The sequence below is a fragment of the Poecile atricapillus genome, chromosome 28, assembly GCF_030490865.1.
Source record: "Poecile atricapillus isolate bPoeAtr1 chromosome 28, bPoeAtr1.hap1, whole genome shotgun sequence".
Lineage (NCBI taxonomy): Eukaryota > Metazoa > Chordata > Aves > Passeriformes > Paridae > Poecile > Poecile atricapillus.
In genome coordinates, this window is record NC_081276.1 from 3,546,065 (window position 1) to 3,564,368 (window position 18,304).

General features: G+C 49.5%; 1 protein-coding gene across 1 annotated transcript in view; it reads left to right on the forward strand.

Moving 5' to 3' along the window:
* The window catches only part of INSR (insulin receptor), a 54,723-nt gene extending 36,980 nt beyond the window's left edge, over positions 1–17,743 (forward strand). The window contains exons 9-21 of the mRNA XM_058858474.1: positions 265–432; positions 1,072–1,273; positions 5,852–6,120; positions 6,323–6,465; positions 7,739–7,898; positions 8,221–8,320; positions 8,590–8,657; positions 8,825–9,054; positions 9,334–9,444; positions 9,703–9,862; positions 10,666–10,795; positions 11,029–11,163; positions 12,197–17,743. Coding sequence (XP_058714457.1) covers positions 265–432; positions 1,072–1,273; positions 5,852–6,120; positions 6,323–6,465; positions 7,739–7,898; positions 8,221–8,320; positions 8,590–8,657; positions 8,825–9,054; positions 9,334–9,444; positions 9,703–9,862; positions 10,666–10,795; positions 11,029–11,163; positions 12,197–12,551 — 2,231 coding nt within the window. The 3' untranslated portion in view covers positions 12,552–17,743. The remainder of the gene's footprint in view (positions 1–264; positions 433–1,071; positions 1,274–5,851; positions 6,121–6,322; positions 6,466–7,738; positions 7,899–8,220; positions 8,321–8,589; positions 8,658–8,824; positions 9,055–9,333; positions 9,445–9,702; positions 9,863–10,665; positions 10,796–11,028; positions 11,164–12,196) is intronic.
* The last annotated feature ends 561 nt before the right edge of the window (positions 17,744–18,304 follow it).

Consider the following 18,304-nt stretch of genomic DNA (forward strand, 5'->3'; position numbering starts at 1 on the left):
CCAGGAAACTTCCCATTGCTTTGGTAGGAAGGAATTCCTAAAGCAGGGGTGTGGTTCTAGATGGTGCTGATGGGCACTTCTTCTATCCAGTTTGTGCAGCCTCGTGTAGGAATCTTTCAGGCTGGAAGAGACCTCCAGGATCATCCAGCCCAGCCTGGAGGAGCCCACTGGGTGCCAGGGAATGCTTGATTGCCGTAGAAATGGAGATTTGCTGTGCTGGTCCCTGCTTTGCCAGTGACCTCTGTCTCTTCCCTGCCCACACAGTTCCGTCGGTCCCATTGGATCCCATATCCGTCTCCAACTCCTCATCCCAAATCATCCTCAAGTGGAAGCCGCCCTCGGAGCCCAACGGGAACATCACACACTACCTGGTGTACTGGCAGCAGCAGGCAGAGGACAGTGAGCTCTATGAGCTCGATTACTGCCTGAAAGGTGAGTGGGTGCTTCTCCCTCCAGGCCTTTCCTTCAGTCTCTCCCAGGATTGCCTGGGGTTTTTGCCTTGGAGCTGCTTGGGGGGTCCAATTCTGCTGGATTCAGGACTGTTCTTCTAGAATCAGCTCTGTCCCTCCCTATTCTGTTACATTAGGTGCTACTGCAAAAGGTCCAAAAATGCTTTTTACAAAGTAATTGCATGTTTTTTTCCTTTGGGGATCTCCCTTCTGCCCTTGCTCCTTTTACACTGAATTGTAATTTTAACAGCAACAATGGGGACAGCAACGTTAAAAATTTCCATGCTGCTGGAGCTCAGGGCCAGGTTAATTTTTGAAGGCAGCTGGTACCTGGTTTGGAATTCCTTGAGAACACAGAATTCCACTGAGGACTTCCAAAATTTCCCTTGCTGCTCTGTGTTACCTCAACTGGGATAAAGCAGCATCCAATCTCCATTTCAAAAATAGCATTTCTGAAGTAAAGACCTGTCAGAAAAGAGGGAACTGCTCAGCCCTGGATGTGAAATATGGGATGCCCAAATGTGCCATGAATCCTGTGTGCACTGGTTTGGGATCCTTTTGTACGGTCAGACATCTTCTGCCAAGACAGGCACGAGTGACACTAAAACTGTTTTGTCCCCAGGATTAAAGCTGCCCTCAAGGACGTGGTCTCCTCCTTTTGAATCCGAAGACCCCCAGAAATATAATCAGAGTGAAGCTGAGGATGTCAGTGGGGAATGTTGTTCCTGCCCTAAAACAGACTCCCAGATCCAGAAGGAGCTGGAGGAGTCTGCTTTCCGCAAGACCTTCGAGAATTATCTCCACAACGAGGTTTTTGTGCCCAGGTGAGAACATCAAACAGGCCTGTCCAGGGGTCAGGGGGAGGGAAATGTAACTGAGGATTAAATAAAAATACCAGGTTGGACACAGCCACTTTGCCAGGCTTCCGTGAGCCTGTCTAGTCCAGCTGGATATGGGTGTTGGAATAGGGAGAGCTGAGCACCTACCATGGATGTTCCTGCAGATTGAGAAGATCCTGCTTTCATTTCCCGTCCCTGAACTCTCCTCAACTCAAGAATAAAGTGAGAATCCTTAACAAACAGCCTGCAACTCATCTGGCATCAGATGATGCCAAAAATAGCGATTTTCTTTTCCTGTCTTGAAATTTTGTGGTCAAGTTTTTCATTGAGCTGAAAAGAAAGGAAAAGGGCAGTTTACCAGGCCACAGCCTCGTCCTTCAGCGTGGTATTTGTGGTCTCCCTTCACTTAGTGTGGGAAATGCCTCCAATACCATGAGGAATGTGAGTGCTGTGGGTGGTAAATGTCCTGTTTTGAGTGGCACACTGGGTGTCACATTAGGTGGTGTTGAATGTCTTCACACTTCATCTGCAGCTCAGGGAGGAAGTGCTGGGGAGCAGGGTAGAATCTGTGGTGATTTACCCTTTTCCCTGTCATGTTTTGTGCTCTAAGTTTATTCTCTGCTTGCTGCCCTCAGCCAACAAACCTGCATTTGCAGCTGCCTGACAAAAGCTGGGTCACTGCACTGAGCATTGTCCCTGTTAAAGCATCCCTGGTGTTCCCTGCCCTGGTGCCTGCAGTCCTCACCTGGAAGCTTGGGCAGAGCCCCTCCTTTTGCTGTTCCCTGGCTGTTGGTACCCATCAGGATGAGCTCCAGTGTGCCAGAGGATGCCAGGACATGACATGCTCCAAAGCAGAAGAAATCCAAGCCATGTGCAAAAGCCAAACTCCTCCTGATGTAGGCAGACAATTCTGACAGTCTGATTTTTTTCTTTTTTTTTTTTTTCCCCCTTTTTTTCCCCACCACACCCAATTTTATTGTGCAGCCAGCCCAGGATGCTTCTCAGGCCAGTTTCTGGGGTATGTATGTTGGAAGAAACCAATCACCAGGATGTGCCACCTTGTCAGCCTCCCAGGGAAGAAATCCCCACATCCCATGGCCAACTAATCCTCTAAAACAAGGCAGTGGTGAAGAGCCCTCCCTGCTGCCACGTGCCCTGCTTGTCTTCCCTGGCAGGCTCCAGGCTGTCGCCACATAAATCAGAATTCTTTTTCCTGTGAATACTGTGCTATCACCTGCTCACAGAGCCTGGCAGAGAGCAGGGAGTGTGCTTTACTTCAGGTGCTTTTTTGGTGGCTCCTGAGAGTTCAGTGACCTCTCCTGAGGTGCTGTGTGGCCTCTCCTGTGGAGAGAAGGAACTTGCCAGTCATGGGAGGAATCTCAGGGATGAGGCCAGTAGGGAACACGAGATGCCAGGGGAGCAGAATCACAGCAGTTTCTGCCTGATGTCTCCTTGCTTTCCATGTGCCATTTCTCCCCTCCTGCCCTGTTCCCAGCAATCTGATCCCTGGGCAGGATCCAGCCTTAGTCCAGGGCTGACTTCACCCCTCTGGAAATCACAGTTCCTTCCCCCTGGGCACGTTGATGACCCACTCCAGGAGCCACTGTCACAACTCCTGGGGGTCAGTTTTCTCTGGCAGTGACAAAAAACCAAATGAGAAGTTCAGGAATGTTCCTCTACGCAGGCAGAGCTGGCAGTGTCTCACACCAGGTCCCCTTTGGAGCTGAACAAAGTGGCCATCAGAAGCTGATGCTTTGTTTCTTCTTTCCTGTGTTATTTGCTCTCATTTTGGAGGAGTTGTGCACGGGTTGGAGCTCAAGGCTGGTTACACCCTGGCACAGGAGTCTCCATCCCTGGAGATGATCCAACATGGACCTGAGCTCCAGCTGCCCCTGCTTTGGGCCAGGGGCTCGGATCAGACAATCCCAGAGCGGGATTCCAGCCTCACCCCTCCATGATTCTGTGGGAAGCAGGAAGAGATTTCAGTCCTGAGAGGCAGAGGGGAGCTCAGTGGCTGTTCAGGGTGTCATTCCAGGTATTCCCTCCATCACCACTGCAGCAAGAGCAGGAGCAGCCCCAGTTCTCTGTCTCACACTTTTGTGCCATTCCCAATATTCTTGGGGAGCAAGATCTGAGGAGTTACTCACTTTAAAAGTGATTGTTCTCCCCTGCATTTCCCAATTCAATTAATTGTACAGACAAATCTAAAATGCTTTTGCCAGGCCAGCTGACCTGGGATAGTTTCAGGGTGTGGAACAGCTTGGCTTAAGGTACCAAAGGCATTGCTGGAATCCCCCAGCACAGGCCATACTGTGTGTGCTGAGGTGTCAGTTTGTCACCTCTGAGAACAGGAGGAACCTGGACCTGAGGGTTTCACAGGAAACTCCCTGGAGCTGCTGAGATGGCCTCAATGCAAATTACACTGGAACAACTCTGAGAAGAATCAGATGTTTGAAAATACAGAGAATTTGGCAAGAAAATTGCTGCAAATCCAGGATAATAAATAGGGGAAGATTGGGGATTTACAGCTTCAACAGCTTTTCTTAACTTTCTGTGACTTGAGAAGGAAGGAATTCTTGCATTTTACTCTGTGTTGCATCAGTGGTCACATTACTGTTTTACTCGTGAAAAACAAAATTCCCTTGAACACGAGGATCAGCTGAATTCACACTTGATAAACAGAGGGTGTAGCTTTGCTTTTATGCAAACCAGGTCCTGATTGACCAAAAGGAATCCTTCCCAAGGAGGGAGGTGGCATGACCCAGAGCTGGGTCCCTGAACTCTGCCCCATCCTGAGGGGACCCTGCTCACAGCACCACACAGGCAGAGTGAACAGCAGCTCCAAAAGGAGTTAATTAGTAATTAAGAAAGAGAAAACTTAAAACTGGAATGTGCCTGCTGAACCTGCTGTTTGCCATCCTGCTTTGTCATCAGGTGGATGAATATTCTGCAGGGAGGAATTGTTGGCTGGGAGGGTGGGCAGGCCCTGGCACAGGGTGCCCAGAGCAGCTGTGGCTGCCCCTGGATCCCTGGCAGTGCCCAAGGCCAGGCTGGACGGGGCTTGGAGCAGCCTGGGATGGTGGAAGGTGTCCCTGCCATGGCAGGGGTGGCACTGGATGGGCTTTAAGGTCCCTTCCCACCCAAACCATTCTGTGATGATGACGACTCTGTGGATATTTGTGTTGTGTTGTGTGCAGCCCGCTGTTTACTTTGAGGACATCTCAAACTTTTCTTTCTGGCAGGTGGCTTGGAGGAGAAACAGCACCAGGGAAGGCAGAGGGAGGCAGGGAAGGTGGCAGAGACCTGTCCCTGTTGGGGCTGGGTCTGGCCATGGCCCGGTGGTCAGAGGTGGCAGTGGAAAGTTCAGTTCAGCAGCAAAGATTTGCTTCAACAGCTTGTTACATTTTTAGAGCTTGGAGATGCCTCAAGTGTGGGTTCAGATCAGGTCACTCTTTGTACCCTTTAATAGCTGCACACACATGCACACACACACAAAAAGATCATCACCCCCTTAAAATACATGGTCTGGATTTCAACTGGCATTAATTCCTTTTGTGTAACTGAATACAGTTACTGATTCACCACCTTGGTTAGTTCCCGACCTGGAATTCCCCATGGCAAATGTATGGCAGCACATCAGAGTGTTAGGCTGAGACTTTTGGTTTGGTACTGATCCCTTCCTCTTCATTTTTTATTTGTTTTTTGGGCCAAGAAAATGAAATTTTTGAATGCTTCTTAATTCTGTTGAATTTATTCTGCTTATTTGCTAACACAACCTGACATTAAAGCTGGCTGGTGGCACTCAGGTGCAAAGACAGGGAAGGTGACAGGCTTACACTGCATGTGCTGGTTTTACAAGTGAAAAAATTGGATTTTCAGACTGAAATGCAATAGCTTGAGGAGCAACATTTGGTTTACAAAACCACACAATGAATATGTAATCAGAATCATGAGTTCTAAATGCATGCCTTGAAAAGGACTTAATAGATTTGATCTCTTGGGAAAAGGTTAAAATGCTTTGTGTATCCATCGAGGCTCAGCCTTCGGGGTGAGAGTAGCAAATGTATTCCAGAGAGCTGGGAGAGTGGCCTTTTGCTTTATAAATGCAAGTTAGTGACACTTGGGATATGTGGCACATCTGAGGTCACCGAGTTGGGGCCGTGGCGTGACCTCGTGTGCTCGGAGCTGCAGCGGGTGGGAGCTGAACTGCAAAGCATTGCAACCCTGCCCGAGGCATCCGTGAGGCAACCTGGTAAACTTAGACTCTGCTGAGAGATCCAGGGCAACTTGAATTCTCAAGCAGATACTTGAAGCTTGGATTGGTTTATTTTTATTTTATCTCCCTGTGTGCAGTTGTGCAGGGAGAAGAGTCAGGGGGATACAGAATTTTGTAAGGACGCATGTCTTGGTCAAAAAAACCCACAAAACAACCAAAATCCTGAATTTCTGTGTTGCATTGTAAATACCAGGGTTCAGTTTGAGTTTTCTCTGAGCACTCCCATTTTAAATTTTCCTTTTCACCTGGATGTGATGACATTGACTATAACAACTCATGTTTAACAGGCCATCAAGAAAACGAAGAGACCTTGGCTCCGTGGCAAACTCCACCGTGGTGTTACCCACCATCCCATCCTCTCCCAACAATTCAGCAGCAGCTGAGGGTGCAGAGGAGCAGAAACCTTTTGAGAAAGTGCTGTCCAAGGAGTCACTGGTGATCTCGGGGCTGCGACACTTCACCGGGTACCGCATCGAGCTGCACGCCTGCAACCACGATGCCCAGGAGTCCCGCTGCAGCGTGGCTGCTTATGTCAGTGCCAGGACCATGCCAGAAGGTGATTCTCTCCCTGAGCCCTGCTGTGGCTTGGTGGCTGTTCCCAAAATGCTGCTTTTCCCATGGGAGGCAGCTGAAATATATGAGATATTATATATTGCTGTACTTATGTCCTGGTGGGCAAAGAGGATGGATGAGGTATTGGCAGGTGTGAATTTTGCCTAAAGACACGAAACTAAACCTGATCTTGAACTTGATTCTAGCTAAGGCTGATGACATTGTTGGCCCAGTTTCCCATGAGCTGGTGGAGAAGAACACTGTGCATCTCAAGTGGCAGGAGCCAAAGGAGCCCAACGGCCTCATCGTGCTCTACGAGGTGAACTACGGGCGGCTCGGGGAGACAGAGGTGAGAGGTTCTGCTTTCACAGCACCTTTGGAGAAGTGGCTCCACCTGGGAGACCAGGGCTCCTTAGGATTTGACAGTCCTTGTGCCCTGTCTAGTCGGGTTTCCTGGTGCAGAACTAATGGAATACAAAAATACAAATTCACTGGTGAATTTGTCTCCTCTGGAAGCCTGGGATGACATTAGGAAATAATCTGCCTCTGTGGTGCCTGTTAGCTCAGCAAGTTTAGCTGATTTACCAACTTTCTGCATGGAGCTTTGTGGAAATGTGCCTTCACAGAAGGGCAGAAACCCCACATTGCTGTGTCTCAGATGAAAGGCCATAAGTTGCACCAGGGAGGTTCAGATTAGAGACTAGAAAAAAGAATTCCCTGCAGGAGCACTCAGGAAGTGGAATAAGTTGACAAAGGAGATGGTGGAGTCACCATCCTCTGGAAATGTTCAAAAAGTGTCTGAATGTGGCACTTGGGGATGCGTTATAGGGCTGATGATGGTGGTGCTGGGTTGTTGTTGAGACTTGATGACCTTGAAGATCTCTTACAACCTTGATGTTTCTGTGATGCTGTGAAATTTAAGTTGCTTAGAGGAGTTAGGAAGGTGTTGAGCAGCCCACGAGCTCTTGGGGACAGAACTGGTGTCAGTGCCAGGGGGACAGGGCTGGTGTCAGTGCCAGGGGGACAGAACTGGTGTCAGTGCCAGGGGGACAGGGCTGATGTCAGTGCCAGGGGGACAGAACTGGTGTCAGTGCCAGGGGGACAGGGCTGGTGTCAGTGCCAGGGGGACAGGGCTGGTGTCAGTGCCAGGGGGACAGGGCTGGTGTCAGTGCCAGGGGGACAGTGGCACTCACCAGTGCAGGCCCAGTGGCAGTGCTCAGAACCAGGGCAGCACATGGCACTTGCTCTCTGTAACCTGATCTACTGCCCTGCAAAACACAAATCCAGCACAAAGCACTAACCTGGAGCAGACTGAGAGCCCTGGGGTGTGTGTTTGCCAGCCAGGGAGGTGCTGCAGGAGCCCCAGAGAGCTCTGAGGGAGCCCTGGGTGCTGCAGGAGCCCCAGAGAGCTCTGAGGGAGCCCTGGGTGCTGCAGGAGCCCCAGAGAGCTCTGAGGGAGCCCTGGGTGCTGCAGGAGCCCCAGAGAGCTCTGAGGGAGCCCTGGGTGCTGCAGGAGCCCCAGAGAGCTCTGAGGGAGCCCTGGGTGCTGCAGGAGCCCCAGAGAGCTCTGAGGGAGCCCTGGGTGCTGCAGGATGACCCTGCCACAGCCCCTGTCCCCACAGGAAGGCCATTTCTGCGTGTCCCGCAAGCACTTTGCCAGCGAGAACGGCTGCAAGCTGCGGGGGCTCCAGCCTGGCAACTACAGCGTGCGGATCCGGGCCACCTCCCTGGCTGGAAACGGCTCCTGGACAGAACCCACCTATTTTTACGTGGCTGATTATTGTGAGTTCATTTTATTTTCGACATTTAATCCCTGACAGAAACTGGGGTTATTTCTGGAGGATGGGGTGTAGCAAGCCGTGCACAGGGAAACACGGGGAGTCATTAAATATTTACCAAATATATCGGTTGTCAAGAACCTGAAATTACTTGGAAACACATGGCTTTTGTTTATTAGTCCTCATTTTGACCAGCCCCACATTTTGATCTGAAATAGCTTCTAGTTTTGTTTTTGTTACAATTAATTGAAGGGGGAGATTTTAATGAGGAAAAAATTTGTCTTTTGGACCTGTATAAAACCTCTAACTCGCTCTTTCTCTCCTAGTGAATGCTCAGCCAAATATTGCTGTTATCATTGTTCCAATTATTTTTGCCATAATAATTGCTGGAATTATTGGAGCTGCTTATGTGCTTGTGAAGAAGAGGTGAGTGCAATTTTCTCTTGTTTTCACCAGAATCACTAAAACTTGCGTCCAAAAGTTTTGCTGCTTTGTTGGGAGTCAGTTTTTGTTTAGTTTCTAATTTCCATAGCGATTGCAGCATTAATTTTAAGTGCAGGAAATAGTTTGTGCCGTGTGGGGACAGTTTATTTGCTGCATGCTTTGGGGATTAATCAAATCCTCACCAAATCAAATGCCCTCACCTCGAGGGTGTCAGAGCCTGAAAAGTGCTGAGGAGTTTGTGTCTCTTCCAGACAAACCGAAGGACCAACGGGACCCCTGTACGCATCCTCCAACCCTGAGTACATCAGTGCCAGTGATGGTGAGAGCAACCAGGGTTTATTTCTTGTGTAATCTTGCAGTCGGTGCAGCAGGATGGGGTTGGAGTTGTCTTTGTGGAGTTTTCTGGTCCTTTTGTAGAATTCACCCCCTGTAGTGTGGCAGCACAACCAAGGCTGCAGCTCAGAACTGTTCCCCTGTGCCCAACAGTTTATGTCCCTGACGAATGGGAGGTGCCACGGGACAAGATCACCCTCCTGAGGGAGCTGGGCCAGGGCTCCTTCGGGATGGTGTACGAGGGCATCGCCAAGGACATTGTGAAGGGAGAGCCCGAGACGCGCGTGGCCGTGAAGACGGTGAACGAGTCCGCCAGCCTGCGTGAGCGCATCGAGTTCCTCAACGAGGCCTCCGTGATGAAAGGCTTCAGCTGCCATCATGTGGTAAGTGCTGGGTGCCTCAGCTCACAGCTCAGCTCTGCAGTGCCTTCAGAGCCCGACCCTCAGCTCGCCAAAGCAGCAGAGGCAGCCGATCCGTCCGAGCTGGGATCTTCCCCTGCTGGATTCCACAGAACCCACCCAAGTCGTTTCACTGCTGCTCTTTCTAAACCTCTCAGCCTGACAAGGCCTTGTGGGGCTGTTCTCAGCTCTGTTTCAGGGAGTGTTGGCTTTGCCTGCTCTGTTTGGACACAGCCTCGAGGGAATTTCTCGCTCGTTTTCCAGGTTCGCCTCCTCGGAGTGGTCTCCAAGGGACAGCCTACTCTGGTGGTCATGGAGCTGATGGCACATGGGGATCTGAAGAGTTACCTCCGCTCCTTGAGACCTGAAGCTGAGGTAAAGACAGGAGAGAGGGAGTCTGTTGTGGAACAGAGTGACTTGATTTGGGGTTTAATACTTCTTTTAAACTGAAAGAGGGTAGATTTGATTTGATATTGGGAAGACATTCTTGGCTGTGAGGGTGGACAGGTTACCTAGAGAAGCTGGAAGTGTCCAAGGCCAGGTTGGAAGGTGCCACTGCTCGTGGCAGGGAACTGGATGATGTTTAAGGTCACATCTAACCCAGACCATTCTGTGACTGATCCTTCCTTGCAGAATAACCCCGGGCGGCCGCCCCCGACGCTGAGGGAGATGATCCAGATGGCCGCGGAGATCGCCGACGGCATGGCCTACCTGAACGCCAAGAAATTCGTGCACAGGGACCTGGCAGCTCGCAACTGCATGGTGGCAGAGGACTTCACTGTGAAAATCGGGGGTAGGTAGTGCTGGTCCCTTCCAACCCAGGCCATTCTGTGATCAGGAGATGGTTCTGTGCATCGTGTTTGTTGTAAAAGCAAAGCGATGAAACCAGTGTGGCAAACACGGGTGGTTCTCACTGGCTGTGGGAAATTGCAGCACTTCCTCTGTTTCTTCCCTGTCACAGAATTGTGTGGTCTTCAGTAAGAACAACATCTCCTGGAGAACCAGAGCAGCTTTTCTCACCTTCTCTATTCCCAAATCTCTGGCCTAAAAGTTCATTACCTTTCCAGCCTGAGCTACCTGGGTTTGTCTCACTGGTCTTGGCTTTTGTGAGAATTAAGACAAAGAAGGAGTTGGGTACAACAAACTCAGTGCTGATAATCCTGTCATTGGGTCAGGTGGCTTTTAAAAGTAATTTAACCCAGTTTTAAACCCAAACCCTTTTAGAAATAAGTAAATACAAAATTTAAAAATAAGCTGGAACTCCACAGTGTGGTGATTTTTCAGAGCTCTCTGGAGTTAAAGCCAGGGCAGTGGGATTTCAGGCAAAGGGAGCTCTGTTTTACTTACAGAGGATGAATAAAATAATGTTTAGAATAGAAGCTGTCAACAAAAAATTTAACTCTGGAGTCTCTGTTGTGACTCTGTAGAAAAAAATGCAGGAAAAGGGAAATGTTTTGAAAATTAATCATGAGGTGACAGATGACTGCAGGCTGGGCTTTGGCAGTGGGGGGGAAGGCAACATCCATCTGGAGATGTTGCAAAGGAAAAGCAGGGTGGAGGGAGAGGCATTTAACACATCCCAATTGTTTCACTCAGACTTTGGGATGACCAGGGACATCTACGAGACGGATTATTACCGCAAGGGGGGCAAAGGGCTGCTGCCCGTGCGCTGGATGGCCCCGGAGTCGCTGAAGGATGGGGTGTTCACCACCTACTCTGACGTGTGGTAAGTTGTCCTCTGCAATCCCAGATGGATTCCAGCTCAGGAGCTCCTTGTTTCAGCACACATAGTTTCAACTGACTTGCTCAGAGCACAGACAAAACAAAGCCGTTGTTTTGAAACACTTCCATAAAAATATAGTCGTGTTCTTTTGAAGTGTTCGTTTTCCAAAATAACTCTATCACTGGGAGGGCTCCAGGATGTTTTGTTCTCACCAGGAACCCTTCTCTCTCCCTTAGGTCATTTGGTGTTGTCCTTTGGGAAATAAGCAGCTTGGCAGAGCAGCCGTACCAGGGACTCTCCAATGAACAGGTGCTAAAGTTTGTCATGGATGGAGGATACCTGGATCAGCCAGACAACTGCCCGGAGAGGCTGTAAGTGTGCAAGAGGGGACAGCCAGCCCAGCTGCACTCTTTGCCTCAAGTGTGGCCAACAGGAATGGCCTGACCTGGGGCATCTCTTAACCCCTCCACGACTGGGGAGGAGGAAAACAGACTTTAGTGAGGCACCTCCCACAGAAATTGCACCAAAGCATCCTTAGTGATCCAGGGAAGGGGCTCCTGCTCCAAACCCTGGAGGTGTCCAAAGAAGGACAGGATGTGGCACTCAGTGCTCTGGGCTGGGTGACAAGGTGGGAGTGGGTCAATGGTTGGAGTTGATGGTCTTGGGAGGTCATTTCCAACCTCAGTGATCATGGGATTCTGTGTGAGGAATCACACTGGAGCAGTTGTGAGGGAAAGCAGCTCTGGGGAAAGGGAGCACAGATGGTAACTCTCTGGTTCTGGTAGCCTCTTACCCCAGCTGCTTCTGGCCAAAACAGCACTTCCAGAGTCATAAAATAAACATGTTTTGTGAGTATCCCTATGAAAAAAGCCTGCTGTGCTGGACATTTGTCTGATGGCCAGTTACAAACTCCAGTTTGAAACTCTATTTGTATTTGTGAGTTCTTTCTCCATGGTGTCTGATAACATGTGACCTCTTACTGCAGCCTTTCTTTTGGGTGGGATGTTTACAGGACCTCTGTCCTCTTCCCAGCCTCCCATTTTCCTTGAAGTTTTGGGAGCTTTGTTATCTTTCAAGCTGAGTTAAAATTAAAAGGCAGTCAATTAAAAAAGGATGACCTGGCTCTATGTGCTTGTGCACACACACACACACACATGGAGTCTGAACCACAGCCCTGTTTCCTTCAGCAGCCAAATTAAGAACAATTGAAGGAATCGGAAGGAATTTTTCATCTAGACAGAAATAGAGAAAAAGGAGTGTCAGAATCTACAGGCAGATGTGGAGGCTGGAAGGAGGACAAGCAAGCTGGGGTGTCAGAGGTGTGGTGTGGGTGGTGGGGGGTCAGCCTTGGTCTGCACGTGGGATTGCTTCTGCTGCCCCTGACTGTGCTCTGTGCTGCTGCAGGCACAGCCTGATGCAGATGTGCTGGCAGTACAACCCCAAGATGCGTCCCACCTTCATCGAGATCATCGAGATGCTGAAGGAGGACTTGCACCCCAGCTTCCACGAGGTCTCCTTCTTCTACAGCGAGGAGAACAAACCTCTGGAGACGGAGGAGTACGAGATGGACTTTGAGAACATGGAAAGCATTCCCCTCGACCCCTCCTCGTACTCACAGAGGGACAAAGCGCTGGGGAGGGACAATGGACCCTCCATGGCCCTCAAGGGCAACTATGAGGAGCACATCCCTTACACTCACATGAACGGTGGCAAGAAAAACGGGCGGATTCTCTCCATGCCCAGGTCAAGTCCTTCCTAACACTTCCTGTTTGGCCCAAGGGTTGTGTCTGCTTTTTTCCCCCCCCCTCCACAAATCTCAGGACTCTTGTTATTGCTGCCACAGTGTATGACACACATCTACAAACTCTTCAGATTTTTAATCATCTTATGATTAATTATTTTTTTTTTTTTGCCAAGTTGACTGGTTGTCAGTGGACTTATCTGTGAACTTAAATGGAAGAGGTTTCCATGGCTGCTGTCCCTTCTGTAACCATGGTTTCACAACAGGAAGCGACCGTGTGAGTTCAACTGCAGGAGAAGCATCCGCGTTTGCCAGCAGAAGACGTGAAGTTCTCTGGTGCCTGAGCTCCAGCCCAGCAACGTGGAACAAGAGCATTTCCAGTAGAATTCCAGGCTTTCAGGCAGGCTCTCCACTGAGAGAAGGATTCAGCACATCAGTCGGACGCGCCAGATCCTCAGATTGACCAATAGCTGCTGCTTTCATACTTTGTTTTCAAGGGGTGAAACTCCTGGGGTGCGTGCGTGGGCGTGTGTGTGCGTGTGTGCAGTATCAACATGTGGGGTGTACCCTATAGCAAAAGAGACATTTCTGGTTTTGTACACAACTTACAGCGCTTTCAGGCACATGGTGGGGTTCTCGGGGTGTCCTGCACAGGGCCAGGAGTTGGAGTCCATGATCCTGGTGGGTCCCTTCCAACTCAGCATACTCTATGATTCTCTGTTCTCACAGGAGCTTTCCTCTTCTTGGAAGTGTGTACTTATCTTTTTTCCCCATTTCCCTGGAGAGACTGAATTCTAAACAGATTATTTTTATACTGAGGACTCTTGGGAGCAGGTTTTCTCTCATTAACAAATGAGGAAAACATGCTGGGAGCTAAATGAGCAGAACTCTGAGATTTGTGGGTACTTTCAAGACCAAACGAAGTAGGAGTCCCCTGACCTGAGACACGGAGTTTTCTGTCCTTACAGCATTGAGTATATATATTGTTTGTTGTAACATATTTAAAGATGTCTTTAGTTTAAATTTTAACTTCATATAAATTATTGACTGTTTATGATCCTTTTGGGGCGGCAAGAGTTTTGGGGGATTGTTTGGTCTTAAAGTGGTCCAAAGATTTCAGAATGAACTGATTTTAGCCTTGCAGGAGCGATGAAGCACATGTTCAGTTCATACTTGACAAGGCTTTGTAATAGTTTCATGATTTATTCAACACAGTCAGCTGGCTCCAATCAAAGCCCCATCTTGGGTTTTGGGAGCTGAAGGACCCAGAACATCCTGGCCTCGAGTCCTGCTCCTCCTCTACCCCCGTGTCCCTCACTTTGCCTTCCGTGCCGCAGATGGAGCCGGCGAGAGAGGACAAGCACAAACTGGAGCTGAGCAAGGGACACTGAAGGGGGGAGCACAAAGTTCTGGGCTCTGCACGCCGGAGGTGACCGTGGTTTGCTGCCTCCAGCCTTGTGTTCCCCGAGATTCCTGCTGCAGAACTCCCGGGACGCGGCTTGCCGGGATGTCAGCGCTCGCTGTCAGGACTGTGCTTTGTTGTGCTGCTGTTTGCAAAGACAGAGCTGATGGGCACCTGATGTTGGAAAATAACGGTGAAACTCAGCCAGGGCTGGTAGCACGGAGCTGGTGGGAGCAGGGAAGGAAGATGATGGATGTCTCATGCCTGTGTCATGCAGGAGGTGCTTGAACAGCAGGGAGAGACGCTCAGTCCTTCACTTCTCCTCCTGGAGAAGTCCCAAGATCTGTTTTGTGCTCTCTGCCAGGAGAAAGCGAGGTGCCCTGGCTCGGGAGAGCAGGAAGGCTGGGCTGGGCTGTGGCTCCAGCCTGGGCAGTGCTGCTGTGAGCGAGGCAGAGGGGCTGCAGTGCCCTGAGCCCACACCTGGGGCTGCAGCTGGTTCTGGGAGCCCCAGCTGCTTCTGGCCAGAACAGAATCACAAAAGGGGGGACGACAGGCTCTGGGTAGCACTGGGAGCTGTTGGGCCCTTTGCTGCTGGAGGCTGGTCGGTTCGGCCCAGGTGGAGGGTACAGGTTGCTCCACAAATTTGGGTGGAAAACAGTCCAGACATGGGTGAGAACCTTTGGATTTCAAAAGGCCTCGTTTACATTTCTTCTGCTTTACAAAGTTGTAACTGTTTAGCAGCTCTATACTACACTGCAGGAAAGAAGACATATTCTCACACTTTTCTAAGGAAGAGAAGTTTTTCTTATTAGAATTTTTTTATTTATTTTAATATATAAAACACTGTAAAAAAAAAAGCAACAAACAATTTGTTTTCTTAAACACACAGAACATGTAAATTTGTATCCACAAAATCTTGGCAGGTGGATGTGGTGGGATTACTTTTGTCCTGTTCTGGTGCAGTCTACCTCAGTGTTTCTTAAGGATATTTTTTAATACTACGCACCTCTAAACCTGTTTAAATATTCTGGTCTGGACCTATTGTGGATCAGGGAAAATCAGTATCAGCTGATTCCAATACCAGGGACCATTCATGAAGGGAATGGGAAGGAGAATGGCTCATCACTGTTGATCCCTAATGTGAACAGTAGTGGCCAATGAACCCATTTACAAATTTGGATCTGATCTCATCCCTTAGTTCTGTCGTGATTTAAAAAAAAACAAAACAAAACAAAACAAAAGAGCCATTTAAATGTTTGGACTTTAGTGAACTCATGCCCTAAAAGGATCAGGCTGCTTCCTCCTGGATCAGCATGTGCCAGCGTGGAGCTGGGACTGGGACCAGCCCTTGCTGTTGGGGTTGCATTGGGGTGGCTTGGTCACTGCTCTTCTCACTGCGCACAGATGACCCAAGGTCCTGCCAGTGACCTCCTGAAAACCTTTCCCAGCACACCCTTGCTTTGATAACATTTCCAATGGCAGTGATCATAACTGTGGGAATAGAAGATCTTTAACCTGAAGGAAGTTTGGAACCTTGTATTGGGTCTGGCTTTTCCACGCGGTTGATACTGGTTGGCCCTGTGAGTACACATGGTTTGAACACTCGCATGGCCGAGCCAGGGAGCCTGTGCTGCTCCACGGACAGGCAGTCCCCTCCCATGGCTCAGTGTCACCTTCACCCTGCACCAAACGGAGCAGTTGTTTGTACCCAGCACTGTGTGAAGGTTACTCATCCTTCCCACCTTGTGCCCAGGGGGAGGGAAGATGTGTGGTACCAGTGGGGAGGGTATTGTGTTTCTCCTCTGTAAAACAAATAACACTAGTGGTTGCTGCTCGTGGCAGTTACAGATCACACTCAGCTGTAGAATCAGGAAGAATAAATGAACATCGTCCTCAAAGCCCAGCTCTCACTGCTGGAAAATCCTTCCCTGGCTCACAGCCGACACTTTGGTCTCTGCTGCTGGAAGATCCTCGCCCTGGGGATGCCCGAACACCTCACTCGGATCTCGCTGATTCCTGCTTAGAGAATTCCTGCAAGTGGAGACTCAAGTGCTGTTGAAACCTCTGGGGTGCTGCCAGGGACCCCAGCCCGGGCAGGGGTGCTGTGCTGAGCCTTTCTTGGGGGAGCTGCTGCTCTTTGCTCTCGCAACATCTTCATGGGGCAGAATTCCCCAGCTGCAGTGGAAGCACAACGCTCACTGCTGCTGCTGCTGCTCCTTAGGAGGAGCCAAACACCGGTGCAGGAGAGCAGGTGGGATGGCTGGAGGAAGGCAGCCAGCAGTGGGAAGCTCCTTCTTTCTTTGCATTAGTATTTGTTGGAGGGCAGACTCCTGCCCTTTGTGGGCAGAGAATGCCCCACTCGCAGCACGGGGCAGCAGGACAGACCCCTCAGCCTGTCCAGGAGCAGCTGGAGCCTCCTGGGCACAGTCTGGCACCACCATGTAGCCAGAAATTCACTCTGGTGAATCAGGAGGAGCAAGAAGCTAAGCTCTGCTGAGCTTTCACTGAGAAAAAGTCTGAAGTGCAAGACTGTAGAGGTTTCTCAGAAAGGTTTCCACATTAAACTCGATTGCCACTTCCTGAACGGCTCTTGCCAATCTGGAACTTCTCTGGCGAGCCAGTGCAGCGCTGCAAAGCTTGGCTGCTGGGTTAGGAACGTGTCTGTCTTGGCTGCTTGTAAATACTTTATTGTGTTGTAAAATAGAAGAGCTCAGACATAAACTCTGTGCCAGCACAGAGATGGGAACTAGACCACGCTGCAGCGATGATGGTAAAGCAGCCGTGTGGGTATGAAGAGGCTGCTTTTAGGTTGCTAAAGGGTACTCTTAATTTATGGGTAGTTTATCTCTTTCCTCCTAAATTTGTATTATAGTGATGAGACACTTTGCTTAATTTTAGTCTGTTGGCTATAGTGTTGGTATCTCTTTGGAAAAAAAAATCTCAAAGTCGCTTCTTGTGTTACTGAGCTGACTGTGCTGAAGGCAAATAGGAAATGACAGGAGCAAGAAGGGTGCTGAGCCTCTGCTTTAGAGGAAGGAGGGAGGGAGGGAGGCAGTCGAGTTCCCTCTCAAAGCCACTGTGACACGAAGACAGATCCTGAGGTGTCCCGGGCCCTTCCTGCTGCCAAGACTGGAACCTTGTTTTACAAGCCAGAACGTAAAATATCTTTGTGCCATAAAACCTTACTGTCCAGGCTGTGCCAGATGCTGCCGTGATCCGTGTGGGATCGGCTCAGAGCCTGGAGGGAGCTCGGAACTGCAGATGACCCCTGTGATCCTCTCGGAGCCGGGGACTCGCAGGAACCCCGGTCCTGCCCAAAGAGCCACCGCCCCTCGGAGCATCCTGTGGTCCAGGGAGAGGAACTGCTGAACGGGTTGGAATCAAGAAATAGTTACTTCATGAATTCAACATAAGATTAGTTTGGTATTTGTATGAACTTAATGGAATTTGGCCTTTTTATTACCTTCTGCTTGGCTCTGTGTTCCCTCTGCTTGGATTCTGTCTGTGTTGGTGTAAAGCCTTGACGTGTTCAGCCTTGTTAGGAGCATCACAAGAGTGAAGCCAATCATCTAGCTGACTTTTGGAGGAACCTGACTGTTGAAAAGCAACTCTAAACTTATCGTTTTTAGCAAATCTGCTGTCATTAAATGTGTATTTCTTTTTAAAATGAATTTGCTTGTCCTTCTCAGAAGGAAGCACTTATTCTTGCAGTTTGGGAAAATTCACTGCAGCACAATGCAAGCTGTAAGGGGACAGGTAGAGAAATGACTTTTTAAATATTGTATAATAAAGTTAGTATTAACTCCTATGGTGTTGTTATTTTTTTGCCAACAGATTTGCAATCAGACAGAAATTCTGTTCCTGGTAGTGGTTTTGTTCCCACTCCAGTGTTCCAACGGCTGGTGTTAAATAGTTTCCTTTCTCAGCCCAGAAAGATCCCTTGGGAACAGGGTCTGGTGGCTGGGAGGACCTGGAATAGTCCTGGCAGCTAAAGAAGAGCCATCAGTGGAGGTTAAATGGGGGCTCTTGCTCAGCTGAACCCCAGCCCCTGGTCAGTCCCAGCAGCTCCAATAAATCTTGAGCTGAGGGCTCTGTACCTGAGAGCTCTGAGCTGGACTCAACTCCAAAGCTCTCTAAATCCAGGCTCTCCCAGCAGCATTCCAATGCTTCCACCATCCCCACTTCCAAGTCTTGTCCTGCAACTGCGTCCCATGAAAGCTGATGGAGAATTTTAGAAAGGCCACTTCTAAATCTGCAGAGGTAGAGTGTTATTTAACCAGGAAAAACATTAAATTGTGCTTGAGTTAGGGGAATTATTTTATTCTTGGAGTATCAAAACTGGTTTATATTTGAGGACCCTCATGGATGG